Raw genomic sequence first — 15954 nt, forward strand, 5'->3', positions numbered from 1 at the left:
CAGTAGAGAGGTAGCTTTCTTTATATATACACATACATGTTTTAGGGCCATAAAGTTTTATCGGGCTTTCGTCTAAAGCCCAATTACCATAAAAGTCTCCGGTTTCTTATCAAACCGGTAACGAATAGGCACATTCGGTTTACATTAAACCACCAACTGGACCTGTTTTAAGAAGAGCGAAAATAATAAACGAAGAGCTTATTGGGCTTTAAACAAGGCCCATCAATTCAATAATATAAACCGATATTGAAGAAAAGGCGGGGTAGTTTCGTCAATTTGGACTAGGGTTTTAATTCGAACACATGCTCTCTGTCCGTATATATAACAATCATATGAAACCTTTGGTTTATCACAACCATCTCTTCACGACTGATTCTTTCTTTGTAGATTAGGGTTCTTTGATCTTATGGCTTAGTTAGGTTTCGCAGAAGCCTCCCGGGCTAGTCTGATGTTAAAATAATGAGGAATTAAGCCCCAAAGCTCCTGCTAGATTGGTGCCATTCGTGTTGCAGTTCTGTCTAAAAATCTTATCTGGCTTAACTGTGTCAAAGCAATGTCTAGATTTCGCATTCGTGGTCGTTTGTAATGATTTATTAGGTTTTGATGATCGAAGTTGTTTGGCTATGATTACAAAATTATCCGCGCTTCTGAGATTTTATTCTATGAAGTAATCGGAAAAACAATGGTTGAATTTCTTAATATGAGCCTTCTCCTTTGATTCCATCTTTTTAGTGTGTTTTGTTTTATGGGCAGTGATGATTAAAATTAACAGCTTTACGCCAGTTCTGCTTCAGAAAATTCTTGATAGAAGAAGCTGTATAAACTCTGAGCCTTTTTTATTCTTGTTTTAATTTTTATAAATGTTGCCGATGAGGAAATCCAATTAAGCGAGGTGCAGTGGAGCTGAGACCCTGTTTTCAGGGAGAACCCCTTGGCAGAAACTGCAATTTCTATGATGCTAATGGACTAACTGAGGCTTTGTTTCTTTTATTTAATTTCTGTTTTCAATTTGATTATTTGATTAATATTCTGAGTTTAGTTATATACTTTCATTAGCCCATGTGCTTGTAGTCTGAATAACTCCGAAATTGATAGTGTTAACGTCTGCTTTGTCATTTCTTGTTAGTTAGTAGAATTATATTGAATACACTAAACATTATGCACATATGTACAAAGATTTGAACTCTCGTTCTCATTATATTTTCAATTATTGTTATTTGTTACTGATTTGTTTGAATGCTGCTTTTAATCATGCTTTGTTGTTATCAAGTTTGTTAATGCGTGACACCAAGTAGCATTTAAATCGATTTGTAAGACATTCAATAATTTTAACAGTTGGGAGCGTGATCCTGAGTTTTAGGTGTTAGTTAAGTTCCGCATTAGCCTCCCGGGCTAGTCTGAAAATAACAAGACATGAGGAATTAAGCCCCAAAGCTCCTGCTATATTGATGCCATTCGTGTTGCAGTTCTGTCTCAACTCTTATCTGGCTTAACTGTGTCAAAGCAATGTCTAGATTTCGCGTTTGATTTATTGTGTTGTTTTGGCAGTGATGATTAAAATTAACAGCTTTACGCCAGTTCTGCTTCAGAAAATTCTTGATAGAAGAAGCTGTATAAACTCTGAGCCTATTAATTCTTGATTTAATTTTTATAATTCTTGCCGATGAGGATATTCCAATTATGCGAGGTGCAGTGGAGCCGAGACCCTGTTATCAGGGAGAACCCCTTGGCAGAAACTGCAATTTCTATGAAGCTTATGGACTAACTGAGGCTTTGTTCTTTTTCTTTTTGATTTAATTGGCGTTTCAAAAACCAAAACAAAATGTTTTTATTGATCAAGTATACGCTAGCTAACGGCGTATATTATTCCTCTGTATTTTCTTTTTATTCAACACGCAAATGAACTTGGATTGTGCAGAATAAATCCTTTTTAGTTCGCTTGATGAGTTAGTATTGATGTAATCCGTATGGTTTAAATTGGAATGTTTGTGCCACTTTGATTTGACTCGACATGCCATTTTTTTTTGTTAAACAACCCATTTGTTTGTAAAAAGATTGCTTCTTAGCGTTATTTTTTACAGTTTTACGTTGAAAAATAAATTATTTTAATCTTTTTGCAAAAGTCTGTATGGGCATTGAGTCTATGTGGTATCTACAAAAAGCCTCAAAACATTCCTCCAACACATGGAATGAATTTAGTCCTTAGAAAATGCTCGGACTACTGGACATGGCATTAAACAATATAAATACCATGATCGCAGTTTCAGATATTCATGTTTTTTTGATGAATCAGATATTCATGTTTAATCAGTATAAACGAAGTTTGCTTATAAAAAAAATCTTCACGAATCACATCAGAAACGAACATGTCTAGTTTTTTACAATGTGCTCTCGCAAACCTAGACACTATATAAGACAGTTCAGTTACAGATCATCTGATATTTCCTTCTAGAATGCGAGAGAAAAATGGTAAACACAAAAAGAAAACAAATATATAAACCATCAGCTCATTGAGCTAAAAGCTGACCCTTCTTCATCATTTGTCTAAACTCCTTGTAATTAACCCTACCATCACCATCAACATCCACTTGTATTATCATCTTCCTACATTCCTCCAAGGTCTTACCTTGCTTGAGTCCCAAGGTAGACAGCACGGTTTTCAACTCATCCACCGTAATAAACCCATCTCCATTCTGATCAAAAACGTTGAACGCTTCCTTCATATCTTCATCTCCCACCTCCTCATCCTCGCCTTGGACCATTATCGACTTGTAAAGCTCTCCAAACTCTTCAGCGTCAACACAGCCATCACCGTTCACATCGATCTTCTCGATCATCTGCGACAGCTCGTTTTCAGGGATTATGATGCCGAGGTTTTTGAATGACTCGTTTAGCTCCTTCTGTGTGATCCGACCGTCTCCGTCCTTGTCGAACATTTGGAACACACGTTTTAGCTCCGTGGAATCCATTTTTAGGGTTAGGTTTGGGTAAGAGGTTGCGTGTGGATGAAGAAAGCGTGAAAAGAGAGGATGGTGAGACTCCGAGAAGCCGAGAAAGCAGTTCTTTCTTGGCCCCTTGGAGACCCGATGAGGGTAGGTTCAGAAACTAAGGAGAAGGTGATTGGAAATCTTAGCCAAAAAGTCGAGATAATAACTTGTAAATACGGATAAAAATAGAAGAGATGGAGAGAAGATCGTCTTAGGGTTGAGTTATTTGTTGGTGGAGAGGAAATGTTGTATTGAAGTCTTATAAAAGTTGAGCGGTTCTGTAAACTTTAACCCAAAAAGAAAACTTAAGAACTTTATTTTTGTTGTGAATGTGTGTGTCTTATTAATGTCGAATATGAACTCCTTATATAGGGACTACAAGATAGGCCACTAATGGGCCAAAGCCTACTAGTATCTTTTGGATAAACATCCACCTGAACCAGTCGGTTCATAACACTTCCCCTGGATGTTGAATCCATCTTGAGTTCGTCAGATACCAAATCCTTTTTGGGCTCGTGATACACTTTACCAATTACTTGTTGTTGCCTCATTAAAACCTTACCAGGAAAACCCAGTGGGACAAAACCATGGTGAATGAAAAAGAGTACAACATGTATCACTTCCCCTGATTTGTACCTCCGTATATGCTCTTGAGGTTGGCGCATGAGTAAACTGGTGGTAACTTCATGGGCGCCAAGTCTCTGAGCTAGTCTTCTAATGTGCACGTCCTGGACTGATAGGAAGGTCTCATGGACGTGGTGCTGTTGTAGACATGGTAAAGAAGCCGGTTGACATGTCTTTGGTTGGACTCGTACTTCTTCATATTTGTTTTCCAACGTGTGCATACTGCTTGTTTGAGAACTATCCATGTATGGATCCAATGTTATAACCTGTATCATAATCAAAAACAAAACCAAGCAAACACATCTTTGGATTTGGTTAGTATAAAATAATCTCAAACATAATAAAAGGATATTTCAATCCTGTCCCATTGCCTTTATATTTGGACATAGCTTAAGCTTAGTTCAAAGCTCATGTTCGTATGTGTATAACAAACACATCAAGGCAAGGCGCCAATGACACCTTTGGCAAGGGACATGTATGGTTTTATTTCCAATGCCTCATGGTTTGATCATTTAACAACATATATGATCATACTGCACTTTGAAATTATTTAGATGTATAGTATTAAGTTTAAACTTAACAATAGTTTCACTTGTGAATATTTACATCCGGATGTGCCTTGAGTCTTTTCTAGACCAAGGAAATATGTCTCTGTCCAATCTAGGATCAAAGGATCCGTGACCTATCTTAGGTGGTCTCGTGACCATGTTCCTTCTTAGAACAAAGTGGGTCAGTACTTGAACCAAGTGAAAACATTCGACCATGAGTCTTGCATTGGATTGTATACGGACTAAGGCACAACTTTCTTGTCGTCCTTATGACCAAATGGGTCTATGTCCAGATATAGGGACTATGGGACTATGTTACCATACAGTGGGGCGAGCCATAGACTTTATAGTAAGCATTTAGGGTCAATGAACCTTATAGGCTTTACATAATGGTTCATGCCTATCGTTAATCTATGCCTTATTCATGCACAAGGATTTCATCTTTAAGTATATTTAAGATACTTACTTTGTAGTCCCAAACAATATTTGTTTGTCCCAAAACTTAATCTTTCCCAAAACATTCATTTCAATATTTTCTTTAGATAGTCTTTTGGGAAGTGTCTCAGAGGTTCCTATGATATTTTCTTTAGATCAAAATATTCTTGTATACTCTAGTTCTCGAGAACTTTGTTGCTTTAGACAACTCTATATCCTCTGAGACTTATATATATTATCCAGTGGACTTATATAATTAGGCGGTTTACATCCTTGAACCGTAAGTATAAGTTTTTCTTTCTTATGTGCCAGACTTATCTAGGAATCTCAATGTTTGTTGCATCCACCATAAGGAACTTATCTCCTTATAATTGATTCCTGGTCTTTGTGAGATCCTTGTGCATATGGTCGTGCCTTATACTTGGCTATCTCACCATGTTTGATTTCTTTTACTCACAAAGAATCATTGTCCAACTGGTTTTCTATCTAGAGGTGTCCGAACTATAGGACCAAAACCTCTCTTTCTTAACTCCACGTCTTCTTATCCATTTGATCTTAATCTCATGTTGAATGCATTCATCTATGGACGTGGGTCTCATGATCCTCATTGATCTCATGATCTTTAAGTGCTACATTGCGCATTGTATATTGTTAACTTCGAGTACTCACTTGTTCCTTTTGTGTCCTAGACATGATATAACTTTATTGAGGTTTTATTATGACCTTTAATACCCTGAAGCTTTGCGTCCCAAGCATCATTAGGTACCTTAGATACAACCATATCTTATGGTTTCCTCATCCGTGGCCACGGCTTTTAGGTTTGTCCATCTTTGGATCGACTATGTCTAGGAGTCCCTCATCCACGGTTTCATTTGCACCTTTCTATATTTATCCGAGGGATCTTACCTTTAGAACTTATTGATCTAACTTATTTAGATTCAGTAGCAACTTGATTGTGTTCTATTGAACATCAAATCTTATTTGGTGCATTCATAGCTGGTAAAAATGACTTAGTCATTCTATTCGGGTCAGGAATCTGGCAATTGTATTAAGCTAGCTTTTGTATAAACTTTATGGACTTCTAGAACTCATTCTAAAGTCTGAGGATCTTGCCAATATAAGGATGTTTTGATTCCGTATAATTTTCTATTATCCAGCTTTCCCTTAATGTTGGATGTTCAGATTCACTGAGGTGACTATCCGTGTACCTAGGTTTTAATCAACTTGTCCGTGGATAGCTCAAGGTATTTAGAAACGTGGGGAACTTATATAAAATGTATCCAACATCTATTCCCATCCTCTCATCTTATATTTCTGTGGTGGAGCGATAGAATTTATAAATGGCACTTATTTATGTGCTAAGATGAGATGTGTCTGGCCTTTGACCCGGTTTAGTCAATGGGATGGGTATCAATGTTCACTTCTGTGCGTGTTTGTCCATGTAGAATAAAAGGTGGGTTTTTATTCTTATCCTTCCCCCATGGACATATCATACATTCTTAAAAATACTTTTAGAATGTGAATCATGTAAAGATATGTAGCCTTTTAGGCGATTTTTCTTTATGTTCTTGTCCTTTCATTATGAATATTCGTGTCCACATTGAGTCATGATATGTTTTCTACATTCTCCATGATCATATAATGTTTATCAAACCCTTTTGGGACGTGAGCACTTTAATCTATATTCACTTGGACGTTTTGAAGTAACATGTTTTCCTTTATCCTTAGTTTAGTCCGAATGGGATAAGACTATCTTTGTTCTTGTGAACTTTTGATGTTTCAATATTGTGTATGTCCATGTTACATGGAGTGATTAACAATTACCCCCATGGACATATCATATTTGGATACTTTTAGATGTGAGTTCACTTAGCTTTTACCAAGACTTGTAGTCTTTGCCATCATACAATCTTCTTTTGGGCGGTTTCTCTTTAAGGAAAAACTTTGTTTCTTTTGCCCATGGATTCATTATGAAACTATCCATTCATCAATTCTTAAGTCTTTCACTTATAAGAATGATTATTGTACACGTCCTCTCTTTGTGTACATAGCCTCAAATGTGAATACAATGCACACGACCTCTATATTGTACACTCCTCTCTTTGTGTACCTTTGAGGCAATAGGATATTTGATCGTGGATTTTGTGTCTTAAGATGTCTGTGGTTTGATCCACTGTACATCATAAGGGTATTCACATGAATGGACGTTTTGTTTATGATATAAAAGCTTTTATTTATTGATTCTTTCAAAGATAGCAACCAAAGGAAGTGAATAATGTTTAAAAGGAAAATAATAAGGTGTGAAATAACTAAGTAAGAACACTAAGGGCTTGATGTCGAGTCAACATGTCTTACTCCATATGGTGATCTATTCTCTTATGCTTTGTTGGATCATCCTTTCTTGTGATCCATACGATCACACTTGTCATGATCCATGAGAACATCTTTGACAATTTTCCTTCATCTTTCCGAACCATCTTAGCTTTTCTTTTAAAGCTTTGCTGATAAAGAGTAGCTAGATACTTAGGAGTTCTGCATCTCTTAGCCAAATGGTTGTCCATTCCACAATTATTGCACAACTTAGACCATCCCCCATGTCCATATCCTCTCTTGACATGGTTGGTTTCTAGATCAGCCCTTTCGGCTGGTAGTGCATTAGCTGGTGGTAATGGAGTTGGCCTCGTAAACTCTCTTTCACTACTGTTCATTAGCAATTCATGATTTTGCTCAGCTTGCAACAATCTTCTATTAAAGATGTATAGGTAGTGAAGCCCATTTCTCTATATTGTTGTAGTGACAATAAGTTGGTAGGGTGAAAGGAGGAGAATGTCTTTTCCAACATATCTTCATCAGTCACTACCTCACCACATAGTTTCATTTCGAAAACTATTCTGAGTAGTGCAAAGTTATATTCTCCCACAGATTTATAGTCTCAGAATCTGAGGTTTATCCATTCTCGTAAAGTTTTGGTATGTATAACCTCTTGGATATAATTTCTATTATCTAGATTTGTCCAAAGCTTCGAGGGATCATCGGTCAGATGTAGACTTTTGAGTTTTTCACAAATATGATGACGAGTGTTCAGGAGTTATCTTGCGATGCTATCATCTGTGATGCATTCACTGAGTTTATTAGACTCAAGTGTGGTTTTAATATCTTGTGCCCATTGCACATATTACAAGTAGTTTTCTCCTGAGATTATGATGGAAGAATTCGACATCTGAAATATTTAGTGTTTCATAGCTTAGACCTTAGTAATATGTTCTGAGGAACTGATTTTAAAATCTAATTTTAGAGAAGTTTTCCATAAAATTCTATTAAATGGATATTCCAGAAAAAGAAATTTCTATAAAAATGGAAACTTTTTAAAAATGGAAACTTTCTAAAAAATGGAAACTTTCTATTTTTGATTTGGTCTATCAACCAAATTAGGGTTTATAATATCGATTGGTTTAGGGATTTATAAACTGATTTGGTTTAATGTTTTCACAATTCGGATTTTTTTTTTTTTATAAGTTTCATAAACCAGTTTAGATTAGGGTTTAATAGTCGGATATGGTTTAGAGGGTTTCATAATCCGATTCGGTTTGGGGTTTTATACAAGTTTTAAAATTTCATAAGTTTTATGGTTTGAATATTAATCGGTTCATTTTATAAAATCTAGCAACTTAACGATTTGATTTAAATCAAGCAAACAATAGTTCAACTTTGTTCAAATCGCAAACCTCAAATTTCATTTTATAAAATCGGTTTCAAGTTTTCAAAATATTAACCAAGTTCTATCAAGTAATCAAAAGAAGTTTGGATTTTGTTAACTTACCTTAAACTCGATCGATTTTGCTCCTTGGCTTCTCTTTAACCTCAATGGGGTTGACTTTGTTTTCCTTAAACAAATTGATCAAAGAGAAGTTAGTAATATAAAAAACAATCAGCTATAAACAAACTAGAAAGAGAAGTTTGCAGCCTTAGGTTTAGTTTCTGATTTTGACGGCGCGGCTTGTAGCTGTCGTAGAGAACGCATCTGATAACGGATTGAGGTTAGGTCTGCGGCGTTGGATTCTACTCTTCAGTAGCTTCAAATTGATATGTCGCACGTCTTCTGGATCGTTACGGTTTGGGAGAACGATCGATTTGAAGTTGAGTCAAAATTGGGGTTCTTGTGCAATTGACGGCGCGCACTAAAACAGAGTTTGGCGGGGCGTCTGAGATCTGATCGACGGAGGTTTTCGGCTATGGATTCTTCTCTTCAAGATCTTCAATTTGGTATGTCGCACGTCGTTTGGATCGTTATGGTTTGAGAGAACGGTCGATTTGAAGTTGCGACAAAATTAGGGTTCTTAAGCAATTGACGGCGCGTACTAAAATAGAGCGTGCCGGCGCGTCTGAGATCGGATCCTCGCGAGGTTAGCGGCGCTGGCTTTGTCTCGTCGAGATCTTCAGATTGATAGGTGGCTCGCCGTCTAGGTCGTTACGGTTAGGGAGATATGACCGTTTTAAGATGCGACTAGTTTTTAAGGTTTTTGGTGACCTACGAATTTTGCTAGGGTTTTGAGCTTAGCTCGTGCTGATAACGTGTTGTGAATGTGTGTGTCTTATTAATGTCGAATATGAACTCTTTATATAGGGACTACAAGATAGGCCACTAATGGGCCAAAGCCTACTAGTATCTTTTGGATAAACATTCACCTGAACCAGTCGGTTCATAACAATTTTTAGTTAGATACAATACTAATTTGCATTATTACCAATTAAGTTAAAAAGATCCTAAAACATCAATTCAAACCAAAAGCTGTATTTTACATTATCATATTTATAAAGCGATTAACTAACTAATTAGCAGGCGGTTGAAGACCAAATCCTTTGGAGTGGAGTACTGGTAAACCACTTTGTTGTGCTGTCCCATGTTAAGTCTTCGAATTCACTTTTATAATATAAAAAAATGATATGACAACAACAAAATATAATAATTATTTGTCAACTCTTTTTTTATAATGATATTTGTTCACATTCTCATTTTGATATGGGAAAAGATATAAAAGGAGAAAGGTGGGTAAAATTGCAACATGAGGCGTTTTAAAAACAGAGAAATGAGCGCAGAATCGAACAACGGACCTTCAGTTTACAAGACTGACGCTCTACCACTGAGCTATATTGTTTAAGGTGAGTTTGGTCAACAAAAAGTAGAAGAACTCAAGAGTGGGATGAACAGAGACGTTTTATTAGAGTCGGAATAACGAGGGTACAAGAGTAAGAAAGCCGGCTAGTCGATGCTCGGTGAGATCCTAGCCGGAAGTACAAGAGAGCGGCGAGATACAAAGAGAATAAAGGAAACCCTAATCTTGCCGCAAGTCTGTCTGTCTATGTGGTCATCCTTTCTTTCCTGTCCTCAACTCCTTATATAGTCTCCTAGGTCGGTTGGCTTTGACCTAATCCGTCCCCTTCGTTATGGGCCTTTTGGCTTAAAGGCCCAGTCGAGAAGACTGCTCGGCCCGAGCCGCCTGATCGTTTCCATCGGCTTCTCGTCGTTCAGCTATAGAGGTCTCGAGCCGAGTCGCGGCTCGTCAGAAGCCGTCTCCGAGCCGGTCATCCTTTGAATGGTAGTAATGGGCCTCCTATTCGCTGGGCCTTGTGGATGGTGCCAATCCATCCCCAACAGTAAGTCCCCCCCTAGTTCGTTGTCGAGCAGCTGGTCGCAGCGAATTAGTGAGTTAGGGCTCGAAGAATAGGAGGTTTGATAGTCGGTTCCTTTGATTTAACCGAGGAACCGCCGGCGGAAAGAGTTCCGGATGTTCCCGAACGAACAACCGACCTATCGTACGCTCGATGCCTCAGATGAACTCCTCTAAACCGATGAATCGACTGTGCCGGTTTTTGATGTGACAGCGAACCATCACCGGTTTTCGATCGAGAAGCTGAAACGTCGCTAGGGTTTTTTGTCGGGAATCCGAAAGGTCGCGTCTGAGTGTGACGCGCGAGCCCGCCGACAGGCCCAATTAGGCCCGCTTAGGGCTAATGATGGCACCTCGTGGGAGGCGCCTTCACTCTCTCTATAAATAAGAGGTCTCTCTCGAGATCTCTCTCATTCTTCTCTCAGTTTATCAGGTACTTTCTCTCTCTACTCCTTATCTCTCTAGCTTTTGCTCTCTGTTTTAGTTCCTCTACTCGATATGTCGACGAGCAAACAACTTTCTCGAGAACAAAAGGGAAAGATGATTTCGAGCACCACTGGTCCCGATAGTGATCTGGAGAGGGTTCGCGGATCCGGCGATAGCGTAGAGGAGGCTCATCGCGAGGCGATGATGGATACCGAGAACATGACCCGAGAGCAGCGTATGCTCGTCTCGGTAGCGATGGTTCAATCTCGCGCAGACGATGACGGAGGCGATGGCTCTCCTGACGACGGGATGACTCCCTACTGCTTCTACCCGGGAAATATTTTCGAGGAGCAGCGCCGACTCGATCCGTCGCGAGCTCGTCCCCCTGTAGTTGAGGGGCAAGACTGGAGGAACGTTTTACCGACGCGATCCACATTCGAGTCGGTGACGAAGCTGCTGAAGAGAGGCAAGGCGACCGGGGTTACATTCATAATCCCGTCAAAGACCCAAAGGCCGTGGTCCCCCCCGAAGGGGTATCAGTGCGTATACGAGTCGTACTTCGAAAAGGACACGAAACTATGGTTTCCGATTCCTCGACTCGTCACCGCCTACACGATGCGCCGAGGAGTCGCTTTGAGCCAATTCTTGAATGGCGCTTGGCGTCTAGCAGTTGCGCTGATGGTGATTGGGGCGGAAGCTGGCGCTGCTCTCAGCGTCCGAGCATTTGAGGAGCTGGTCTCGGTGAAGATTAATCGAGGCCTGTTATCACTGAAGATACGCCCGAACTATAATGTGGTAACGGGCTATCCGACCAAGACGAACGACTGGCAGCGATCGTACTTCTATGTTAAGTCCGATCGCTCGGCTTTCGAGGAGCCGCTGAAGACCGGTTACCGTGTTCTTTGGAACAATGAATTTGGTATTGAATGTTCTTTAATCTTTTACTGTTTCAGACTCCTGACCATCTCTTTTTCTCTTGTTTTGACAGTTCCTCACTCGAATACCGCGGAGTACGAGGAAGATTTCTTGGAGAGTGCTCGGATTATCGCGTCCCAGAAACAGGATTTTTGGGAGAACTTCTCGTACAGGAGGATTCGTAGGTCGATTGATCGGATCAAGCGGCGTAAGTTTCTCTTTCTCTTCTTTTGCTCGGTTTCCTCAGGGATCCTAAGTCGCTTTCTTTTGTCTTTGCAGAGGTTTGGCGTTCGGACACCGTTCCTCTCATCACCAAAAAGTCGAAGAGAATCAACTTGTTCACCAAAGCCGAGCAGATTGAAATTAACCGAGCCAGAGCTATGAGGGAATTGCCGGATCTAAGTTTGGTGGTTGGGAAGCAACTCGGGTTCGTGGAACCGGACCAAAGCTCTAACGCAAACTCCTCTGATCCCGGGGAGCCGAGAGCGACTGAGTCGGACGGGGCTCAGCTCGTGAGAAAGTCGGGGAGCAAGAGGAAGGAGAGGGAAGGCGTTTCTTCCGAGGAGAAGCAAGCCGAGGAGACTTCCACCGGTGGGGGCGCCGGATCGGAGAAGAAGCGGGCGCGCAAGGATCCCGTTGAGGTTCGGCCTTCCTCTGTGGAGAGAGGTGAGCTCCAGGCCTTGGAGCCTAGCAACAATTCTCGAGATGACGTTCTCCCGGATCCGTCTCTCGATGGTGGTCTTCAGGGGACTTCTTCTAAGGTGAAGAAGAAGTCGAAAAAGAATAATAAGAAGAGTGCCGGCGAATCCTCGGGGCACGAGATAGCGCCCAATACGGAGAAGGAAACCGTGGAGGCTCCGACTACTGCCGTTTCCCTCCCCAAGGCGGCGGTTCGTGAAGATGCCCGGGGATCGAACAGGTCCTCTCCGAAGGCTCAGGAGGGTAAGGCTGTGCCGAAGAACCTGCAGGGGTTTTGCCCGGATAAAGTGGACTTCATTTTCAAGCGGGACACTCCTCTCGTTTGTAACGAGAGAGATTGCGCTCGTTTCGTCCGCCAAGTCCGGGGAAGTAGGGAGCATCTCCCACTCGTCAAGGACTTAGTTTTCCAAGACGAGTACACCGCTGCTGCCGGTTCCTCGGTTAAGGTAAGTATAGTTTCTGCATCGCATTCGTTTCTCGTCTTTCTTCTCATTTGGTCGTCCTATCCCAACTCTTTCTTTGATGTGTTGCAGAGCCAAGGTGACTGGAACGAGGTCGTCCGCATATACGACAAAGAGCTGAAGAGGACCTATGGTGTGATTGATAGGCAACGGCGCAACACCAAGGAGGCGACTGTCGCCTTAGAGGTCATGCTGAAGAAGAAGGACGAAGCGGTTATTGCAGAAGCGGCCATGAGGGATGAACTCTCCCAGAAAGAGGCGGCTATGAACAAGGAGCTGAAGCGAGCCCGGGAGTTGGTTAAAGCGCTCGAGAAAGAGAAAACCAAGCTGGCAAACGAGAAGAAGACCCTCGAGGAAGAGAAGGCGGCTGCTGCCTTAGAGCATTCCAAGGAGATGGATCGTCTCCGAGAGTCGCGCCGCTATGAGGTTACTCACGAACGGATCCGAGTAATGGCGGCGATGCATGGGAAAGCCGCCGTTCGCTTCCAGAGGATCCAGGATCGGGAGTCCCGTCGTGATAACTTTGAGGATGCGAGATGCATGCTCGGCCAGGCTCGGGGGATGAGACGTTGCCTTGAAGGGATGAAAGCGGCAGGTAAAAACATCTCTCAGGGAGATATTGATATCTACGCCGGGCAAGAGAGGCATTATGATGCGGAGGTGAAGCGTTTGATCGTAGATGATCTTCTCGAGAAGGACCTTTCTTTATCTCCTCTCGTGCTCGAGTCGAGGTTCGTTATCCAGGAGATGATGGATAAAATCGACAAATTTGGGTCGAACATGGACTTGCTCGACTCCGAGGCCGCCAAGACGCTTCGCACTCCCCTCAGAGCACCAGGGGATCGATCCGAAGAGCCGTCGAAGAGCCTTCTCGACACCGTTCAGTCGCCAGCTCGCCCTGATGCTGTTCTCCCGGGTCAAGAAGTTGCCCTTAAGGACCCTTCCGTGGCTGAGGAGACGAACAAGTCAGCTCCCGACGAACCGATCTCCAACACGCCGGTCAATATCTCCGACTCGCCGTCATTCGAGGATGCGGATTCTGGCGCGAGTGAAGGACATCTCGAGGGGGCGGACTCTGGCGCGAGCGAAGAACATCCCGAGGAGGATCTTCCTGCCTTGGATTAGTATTTGATGTTTGTTGTATCTGACTTTTGGCGCTTGTGCCTTTAAAACTATTTCCTTTTCTCGGCTAAGGCCTTTTGTTGTATGAACTACTGCCTTGCTTTTTCTTCAGACCTTTTATGAATTTTTATTATATATTTCAGTAAGTCGTTTCCACTTAGAAATATGTAAATCGTTTTTGTTTTTAACCGAGAAAGGATTCATTCGAGCGGCTACTCGCGTTTGCCAGCGAGTTCCCAATTTTTCAGATAGAACAGGAAATTAGAGGCGGTTGCTCGTTCGAATCTTCTTTATTCAACTAAACTTTTACAAGTGGTTGATCAAGCGATTACAAAGAGAATCTCTAATCGTTCTATTGAATTACCGAGGAAAAGGTTCCGAGACGCATTGCAGTAACCGAGAGAACCGTTGGTCGGCCAAACCGTCGTTCTTCGGTTAGACTTGGTCTAGAATTTCCATCGGGTAGCCGGTCAATGCGTGACGCACAGGTGACGCAAGGCTGTTATTCCCTTCGACTGACGTCTGATCAAGACCCAATCGATTGATTTTGGGCGAGTGCTCGTACGCCGCTTGAAAAAGGGGTTGGCATCGTTTACTAGAAAGTGACTGTTCGTCATTCTTTCGCGAAAAAGTTTGGACTTTGTTTTGGTTGGGGCTGGACCCTGTGAAGGGATGCCTACGTACCTCGGATGAGGATCAAGCCTTTCGTAGTTCGTTTGACCGAGTGAAAGTGGCTGTAGTAGCGCATTCACTCGGACGAGTAGAAGTGACGGTTAGGTGCATCTACTCGGTTTTTTTTTTTTTTTTTTTTTTTTTTTTTTTTTTTTTTTTTTTTTTTTTTTTTTTTTGCGAACAGTGACCTGTTGGTCATTCGCTCGGAGAAAAAGATGAGACGAATCTATTGGTAGAAGAGGCGAAGATGCATAGAGTTCCAGGCTCGTGGAACTGCCTCTCCGCGGGAAGTCTCGAGTCGGTAGACGCCTGGTCGAACGACTCGGGTGATCTTGTAAGGTCCTTCCCAATTGGTCCCTAGCTTGCCAGCGTTGAGCTCCTTTGTGTTGTCGAAGACTTTTCGGAGGACGAGATCGCCGAGCTCGAGAGGGCGCGCTTTTACCTTCTTATTATAGTAGCTCTCGATCTGGTTCTGGTAATTTTGGATCCGAAGAAGCGCTTGATCTCGTTTTTCCTCGAGTTCATCGAGGGCATCGAGGAGCATATCTTGATTAAGCTCGACGAACTGCGGCATCTTGGCGCGCCGAAGACTTGTCACGTTAACTTCGGCGGGGGCCATTGCTTCCATCCCGTAAGCAAGAGAGAAAGGGGTGGATTTGGTCGCACCGCGAGGAGTCGTTCGGTGCGACCAGAGGACGCCGTCCAGCTCGTCGGCCCAATGGCCTTTCTTTAGGTCGAGTCGCTTCTTGATACCATCGATGATAATCTTGTTGGAAGATTCCGCCTGTCCGTTTCCTTGCGGGTAACGAGGAGTCGAAGGGCTTAGACGGATATTCCACTTGTTGCAGAACTCTTTGAAGTTTCCGGACATGAACTGAGAGCCATTGTCCGTTATGATCTCGTACGGCAAACCGTGACGGCAAATGATGTTCTTCCAGACGAAGGTGCGGACTTCCTTGTCCGTCACCTGAGAGAACGCTTCGGCTTCAATCCATTTGGTGAAGTAATCAGTGAGGACCAGGATGAAACGACGTTGGCGCGAGGTCGGCATTGGCCCGATGATGTCCATCCCCCACCTCATGAACGGATAAGGGGCAGCAGATGTCCGCAACAGCTCAGTGGGACTGTGGATGCTCGGAGCGTGACGCTGGCATTTGTCGCACCGACGAGCGTATGCCTCGCAGTCAGTGTTCATAGACGGCCAAAAGAATCCCAAGCTTCGAACCTTAAGGGCGAGTGCTCGGCCTCCCGAGTGGTTTCCTCCTGCTCCGTCGTGAGTTTCAGCCATTACTCGGCGTACTTCATCGCCCTGGATGCACTTTAAGAGAACCTTATTCGCGGTCACTCGGTGGAGTTCGTCGTTCATGACGACGTAATGGGCGCTGCGTCTCTTCAG

The 15954-nt window shown here is 42.4% G+C and overlaps 2 protein-coding genes and 7 non-coding genes across 10 annotated transcripts; 8 read left to right on the forward strand and 1 right to left on the reverse strand.

The window, feature by feature from the left end:
- The first annotated feature begins 422 nt into the window (after positions 1-422).
- On the forward strand, positions 423-565 carry LOC130500565 (small nucleolar RNA snoR134). Its single transcript, XR_008939185.1, has one exon. It is a non-coding gene; the product is annotated as a small nucleolar RNA snoR134 (small nucleolar RNA).
- A 53-nt stretch (positions 566-618) lies between these two features.
- Positions 619-708, forward strand: LOC130500559 (small nucleolar RNA U36a). Its single transcript, XR_008939179.1, has one exon. It is a non-coding gene; the product is annotated as a small nucleolar RNA U36a (small nucleolar RNA).
- A 36-nt stretch (positions 709-744) lies between these two features.
- LOC130500523 (small nucleolar RNA Z223) lies at positions 745-836 on the forward strand. The gene has a single exon (XR_008939144.1). It is a non-coding gene; the product is annotated as a small nucleolar RNA Z223 (small nucleolar RNA).
- Positions 837-865: 29 nt separating this feature from the next.
- On the forward strand, positions 866-977 carry LOC130500529 (small nucleolar RNA Z278). The gene has a single exon (XR_008939150.1). It is a non-coding gene; the product is annotated as a small nucleolar RNA Z278 (small nucleolar RNA).
- Positions 978-1374: 397 nt separating this feature from the next.
- On the forward strand, positions 1375-1518 carry LOC130500566 (small nucleolar RNA snoR134). The gene has a single exon (XR_008939186.1). It is a non-coding gene; the product is annotated as a small nucleolar RNA snoR134 (small nucleolar RNA).
- A 21-nt stretch (positions 1519-1539) lies between these two features.
- LOC130500524 (small nucleolar RNA Z223) lies at positions 1540-1631 on the forward strand. The gene has a single exon (XR_008939145.1). It is a non-coding gene; the product is annotated as a small nucleolar RNA Z223 (small nucleolar RNA).
- A 28-nt stretch (positions 1632-1659) lies between these two features.
- Positions 1660-1772, forward strand: LOC130500528 (small nucleolar RNA Z278). Its single transcript, XR_008939149.1, has one exon. It is a non-coding gene; the product is annotated as a small nucleolar RNA Z278 (small nucleolar RNA).
- A 538-nt stretch (positions 1773-2310) lies between these two features.
- LOC108826305 (calmodulin-like protein 6) lies at positions 2311-3327 on the reverse strand. Its single transcript, XM_018599689.2, has one exon. It carries the CDS (start codon positions 2967-2969, stop codon positions 2508-2510), a length of 462 nt encoding a protein of 153 aa, XP_018455191.1. The 5' UTR covers positions 2970-3327; the 3' UTR covers positions 2311-2507.
- A 6418-nt stretch (positions 3328-9745) lies between these two features.
- LOC130500405 (meiosis-specific protein ASY2-like) lies at positions 9746-14050 on the forward strand. Of its 2 annotated transcripts, XM_056995451.1 has the most exons (3): positions 9746-11812; positions 11884-12749; positions 12837-14050. In XM_056995451.1, exons 1-3 carry the CDS (start codon positions 10762-10764, stop codon positions 13887-13889), a joined length of 2970 nt encoding a protein of 989 aa, XP_056851431.1. In that variant the 5' UTR covers positions 9746-10761; the 3' UTR covers positions 13890-14050. The 2 variants fall into 2 exon arrangements, with proteins under 2 accessions (XP_056851431.1, XP_056851429.1); XM_056995449.1 differs by having other exon boundaries at positions 11884-14050.
- Positions 14051-15954: the final 1904 nt, after the last annotated feature.

The sequence above is a fragment of the Raphanus sativus genome, chromosome 9 (genome assembly GCF_000801105.2).
Source record: "Raphanus sativus cultivar WK10039 chromosome 9, ASM80110v3, whole genome shotgun sequence".
In the NCBI taxonomy this organism is placed as follows: domain Eukaryota; kingdom Viridiplantae; phylum Streptophyta; class Magnoliopsida; order Brassicales; family Brassicaceae; genus Raphanus; species Raphanus sativus.

Coding starts and splice junctions, on each gene's coding strand:
- LOC108826305 (XM_018599689.2), bottom strand. CDS start 2,969: ATGGATTCCACGGAGCTAAAACGTGTGTTCCAAATGTTCGACAAGGAC.
- LOC130500405 (XM_056995449.1), top strand. CDS start 10,762: ATGTCGACGAGCAAACAACTTTCTCGAGAACAAAAGGGAAAGATGATT. Junction 11,813..11,883: donor GATTGATCGGATCAAGCGGC/GTAAGTTTCTCT, acceptor TTGTCTTTGCAG/AGGTTTGGCGTTCGGACACC.